The sequence below is a fragment of the Canis lupus genome, chromosome 5, assembly GCF_048164855.1.
Source record: "Canis lupus baileyi chromosome 5, mCanLup2.hap1, whole genome shotgun sequence".
NCBI classification, from domain to species: domain Eukaryota; kingdom Metazoa; phylum Chordata; class Mammalia; order Carnivora; family Canidae; genus Canis; species Canis lupus.
The window spans coordinates 28,905,317-28,910,697 of NC_132842.1; the positions used below are offsets into that span (position 1 = coordinate 28,905,317).

Genomic DNA, 5,381 nt, shown 5'->3' on the forward strand with positions numbered 1-5,381 from the left:
CCCTGTTTGTTACCTATGATTAAGTGAATCACTTTTTAAATCCAAGAAAGTCTACAGAAAACACTTAAATCAGAAAGATAATTTACACACAAATTTTAAATGTCATTAGAAGATACCATATAAAATGGATAGATATGAAAGGATACAAAGTTAAGGTGAGGTTCTCTTTACAAAGGTGGTGGGGTTTTTTAAATTTTTTTTTACACTGAAATCTCCTATGATCACTTCAAACTCAGTATGTCTGAAATTAAATCATGCTGTAAAATGAAAATAACCTAAAGTTTATAAAAATTAGACATGCTTGCTCACGCCCACATAAAAAAGTTCTGGAAGGATATACGTCCAACTGTTAACAGTTTAAGGGGCTGAAAGCTGCATGCAGAGAAAGGGAAGCAGGAGACTTTTACTTGTAACTTCAAACACTTTTGTAGTCTCTGAATTTTGCTACAAGTAGGAGTTACTTCTATGATGTATAAAATAGCAGAGATAAATAAAATGGATTATTCATTCTTCCTCTTAATGACATGCATATACATTTCAACTCTTTAATTCCCAAGAAAAGCATTACTATTCTCTCAGTCCAGAATAAATGATTGTCTTGAATTCCTCCAAATGCTTTGCAATTTCAATGCAACACCCTCTGGTTCTCTCCTCTTCCCGCCCATTTCCCGCAACAGATTTCAGAACTTTTTCTTTCCTTCTTTTCCAACTGTCACTCTCCCAATTCATTTTCTGGGTATATCCTCACGTGAGTCTCTCTTGTATTCCGTGAGAGCGTGATTTTCTTAAGATATCACTTTCACCCCACTGTCTCCCTCCTTAGAAGCATGCAGTGTTTCTGACCATGCTGTCTTTCCTATAAGGCCTTCCCAAACCTGACTTCACTCCACATTACATTTTCCTATTAACACCTTCCTAATGTACTGGCCACAAGTTGTCAAGCTGGCCACCTCACTGGTACTTCTGGCACACTCAATCCTACTTGGATATCTTAGGTGATAGTTTTCCTTAGCCTGGCGTCCACTCCACCTCTATGCAGGCACGCTTCACAGCTCAAGGCAAATCTGGTCTTTGCTGTGAAGTCATTCTGCCCCGGCACATACACCACACCCATCTCTCCTTTACCTTCCTCCTTTTGCATTTACTGCCTGTATTATGCAATTATTAAGCTACAGGTACCAGTCTTTGAGAGTCATTCTGAAATATTGAGCGCCTACTTTCAGTGCACACTCATGTATTTAATACGTAATACAACACACAGAGAAACATCTGCCCTAAAGGCTTTCACAAATCATTACCTTAGGGAAATTTAAAAATGCATTATCTGTCGAATTAATAGCAACTTCTGATACTTGCTTTACCTTGAGAGCAATTTCCTTAAAAGGGGCATACACCACCAGCTTCTTTTGTTGACAGTTTGCACAAGTTGTGGACAGGGACTGTGTCTTAGGATGTTAGTGTCTCCAACACAGTGCTCGGTTCTTTTTTTTTAAGATAGATTTGTTTATTTATTTATTTATTTATGAGAGCACGAGCAAAAGGACAGGGCAGAGGGAGAATCTCAAGCAGAGTTTGCGCTGAGTGTGGCACCCAACACTGGGCTTGATCTCATGACTCTGAGATCATGACCTGAGCCAAAATCAAGAGTTGGGAGTTCAACCAACAGAGTCCCCCAGAAGTCCCAGTGTTCAGTTCTCAGTGCTGCTCAGTGAATGTTGTCAGAACGACAAAGGAGATTTAAAGGAGGAGATTACAAGACTGCACAGTGGTAACCCGAGGTCAAAATTTGAGTTTAAAACTAGGATAGTATAGAAAAAAGAACCTAAAAAAGTCTAATAAGCTAATAAATATACCAGGAATCAGCATTTTTATTAAAGTCACAAAACCATGATGGAGAATAATGAACTCGATAATCACATTCTCACTAAAAGCAGGAAGACTGACTACAGAAATTGGGTAATTTGAAAAGGGATTTAACGTTAACACATAACAATGATTACTTGATGACTTTGAAATAACAGGGTTACTTGCAGTGCCAGCACATTATTCTGGTTCTGTGTCTAAGGCAGAAAAGGTAACTATGAATTCAGGGGATATTTTCATTACCTAAAAATACAGAACATCTGTCCTTATTTAGGGAACTTGGTAGCAAAAATACAATCTAGACTATGCATAACGTAACAGTATACCCAAGGACCACAAAGAGGGGGAGGGAAAGAAAAGAAGCAAAAACCAAGACAGCAGGGTGCTGGCGGTGTATTCAAGGTAACAATGAATGAGAGTTACTTTGTCGTACCACGTTTAGGTTAGAAGTTATCAGTGAAATCAAGCAATCCCAAAATTCACATCTTGGAACTCAAAAACTCAGGTGACTAAACAGCTATTACAGTAGTAGGTTATCAGTTCATTCATTTATTCAGCAACCACCTCCTGGGTGCCCAGTATATTATGGCACCATACTAGGTTACAGAATACAAATATAATAAATTTGTTGCCTGGGGAAAAGAAAGGATGAATGATAGACAAGAATGATTACAAAACAAGGTGTTAACGTACAGGAATATGGACAGAATTATGAGAGCAGATGACAGGAGTTGCCCAAATCAAGTGCTTTAAGTGAATCTCAACATAGAAGTAGGACTACTGGTGGATCAGGGGGTGAAGAAAGATACTCTACGAAATGGCACCCATATAGGAACAGATAGTTTAAAAGGTTTTGGAGAAGGCAGGTAGCTCAGCATGGTAGCAATAAGAACAGCAGGAGGGAAGGGAAAGCTCACAAAGAAAACCATGTGTGTTGTGGAAGAGTTCATATTTTCAGCCTGTAAGCCATGGAGTACAAATTAACATATTTTTAAGAATGACACGATCAGGGCAGCCCCAGTGGCTCAGCGGTTTATCGCTGCCTTCAAGCCCAGGGCATGATTCTGGAGTCCCATGTCAGGCTCCCTGCATGGAGCCTGCTTCTCCCTCTGCCTGTGTCTCTGTCTCTCTCTCTCTCTGTGTCTCTCATGAATAAAGTCCTTAAAAGAAAAGAAAAGAATAATGTGATCAGATGTGCCTTACCGACAGATTATTTTGGCAGCACTGTAGAAGCTGGTACAGAATTGGGGGCCTAAGAAGTAAACGGCATCTGTGGGTCTCAATTTTCAGGTCTAGGAATGAGTTTAAAGAAGCAATAATAGGAGCACCTGGGTGGCTCAGTGGTTGAGCATCTGCCTTTGGCTCAGCTCGTCATCCTGAGGTCCTGGGATGGAGTCTCACGTCGGGCTCCCTGCATGGGGCCTGCTTCTCCCTCTGCCTGTGTCTCTGCCTCTCTCACTCTGTGTCTCTCATGAATAAATAAATAAAATCTTAGATTTTAGAGAAGAGTTACTCTAAAGAGTAAAGAGTGAAGAGAAAGAGTTACTCTTTCTGAAAGAAAGAAAGAAAGAAAAAAAGAAAAAGAAAGAAAGAGAAAGGCAATAATTTGTTCACCCAGTTCTCCAGCTTAGGCAACTTAGGAGTATGGACCTCAAATTTCAATGAATGGTAGTTCCCCCTATACACACACCCACTTACTTCACATCCCTGGGGTGATGTGTGGTTCCTATCAAATATACTCTGAATTATGGAATGCCATCAGCTGTCGATACTACCGGACGCTCACTTAAAAACCATCAACACGGGGACCCCCGGGAGAGGGGGGGGGGGGTGGCTCAGCAGTTGAGCATCTGCCTTCAAGCCCAGGGCATGACCCCGGGGTCCTGGGATCCAGTCGTGCACCAGGCTCCCTGCATGGAGCCTGCTTCTCCCTCTGCCTGTGTCCCTGCCTCTCTCTCTGTGTGTCTCTCATGAATAAATAAAAAATCTTAAAAAAAAAAAAAAAAAAGCCCATAAATACTTGCAGCGCAAGCCACCTGCTTTGATAACCGCGGAGGTAGAAACCCAAAAAGAGGCAAAACCCCACGGGTATGCGGAAGCCCGTGTAAGCGAGCTGGACAGAGTCGGCCTCCGGGGAGCGAGCGAGCCGCGATGCTCTTGCACGCTCCGCACGGCGCGGACCGGTCACAGGAGAGAAGAGGCCGCGTCCGCAGCGCGGCAGAGCTGTCAGCGGGTTCTGCGGGGTCTGGGAGCTGAGGGGTGGCCAGGGGGGCCCTGCAAGAAGCGGCCGGTAGACGGAGCGCCTGTGACAACTAGTTGTAGTAGTTTGCAGGCACGGGAGCGGGAGGACCCAAGTCGGAGCTGGCGGTGGCCGTGCACGCGCGGGCGGGCAGCGAGGCAGGTTTCCCACCGGGAGGCGAGGCGGGCGAGGCGGGCGGGCCGTGCAGCTGCGAGCGGGGCCGGGGGGTCCCGGCGGCGGCGGCAAGTGAGCGGGCGACGCGGAGACGGGGGGGCTCCCCGGAGCTGCCAGGGGCGGCGGAAAACGGGGGGCGTCCGAGAAAATGCCCGATCTCGGGGTCGAAGAGGAGGAGGAGGAGGAAGAGGAGGAGGAGGAGGGGGAGGAGGAGGGGGAGGGAAGGGGGAGGAGGAGGGGGAGGGAAGGGGGAGGGGCGGGGGCGGGGGGGACCCGCAGCCTGGAGCCGCCGAGCAGAGGCGCGAGGACCGGAGGTGTCACTCGCCGCTGTCCGGGGGCAGCCCTCCCGCTCCCGGCCCGGTACTCACACAGCTCAGAGTACCGGTGGCAGCCCCGTCCCAACTGCTGCAGGTAGCGCTGCAGCACGTCCGTGAGGAGGTGGCAGGCGCTCAGCTGCACCGAGTCCCAGCCCAGCGCCTGGCAGATCTGCGCCACCGAGACCCTCAACAACGACCTGGAGTAACTCTCGCACATCCCGCTCCGTGGACTCCACCGCAGCCCTCGCTGCCACTGTCTCCAGCCGCACCGCCTAACCTTAGCACAGCCCTCGATTCATCCTCTAGGGCCCCCGCGGCGGGGAAATCGTGCCCCCCGAGCCCCGGCGACCGCCTCAAAGCGCCAGCAGCACGGAGCGCGCCAGCCTGAGAGCCGCCATTTTGGGCTCGCTCCGCCCCCCGCTGGACGGCCGCCGGGGCCAGGCAGCACTAGCCGAGGGCGGAGCGCGCCCGTGCGCAAGCTCCGCCCTGCCGGGGCAGAGCGATGCTCTCGGCGGCGGCTGTCGGGCCTGGGAGGGCGCCGGAGACGGCGCGGTGCGGGGCGCAGGTGGAGGATGCGCGCGCGCGGAGGCAGGTGCCCGGGGGTCCCTCGGGCGGGCGCTCAGGGGCCGGGGCCCGAGTCCGCCCGCTGCAGCGGGAGCGCGACAGGCCGTGAGTGCGGGGGCGGGATTCGGGCCGCGGGGACGCGCGGGGACGCGCGGGGACGCGCCGAGCCGGCCTCGCCCGCGCCGCCGCCGCCGCCGCCGCCGCCGCCGCCGCCGCCCCGGGTT

The 5,381-nt window shown here is 50.1% G+C and overlaps 1 protein-coding gene across 2 annotated transcripts in view; it reads right to left on the reverse strand.

Moving 5' to 3' along the window:
- Window positions 1-5,013, reverse strand: part of TAF3 (TATA-box binding protein associated factor 3) — a 180,172-nt gene extending 175,159 nt beyond the window's left edge. For both annotated transcript variants that reach the window (XM_072825874.1, XM_072825876.1), the window contains exon 1: window positions 4,645-5,013. In XM_072825874.1, the coding sequence (XP_072681975.1) occupies window positions 4,645-4,810 (166 nt within the window). In that variant the 5' untranslated portion in view covers window positions 4,811-5,013. The remainder of the gene's footprint in view (window positions 1-4,644) is intronic.
- Window positions 5,014-5,381: the final 368 nt, after the last annotated feature.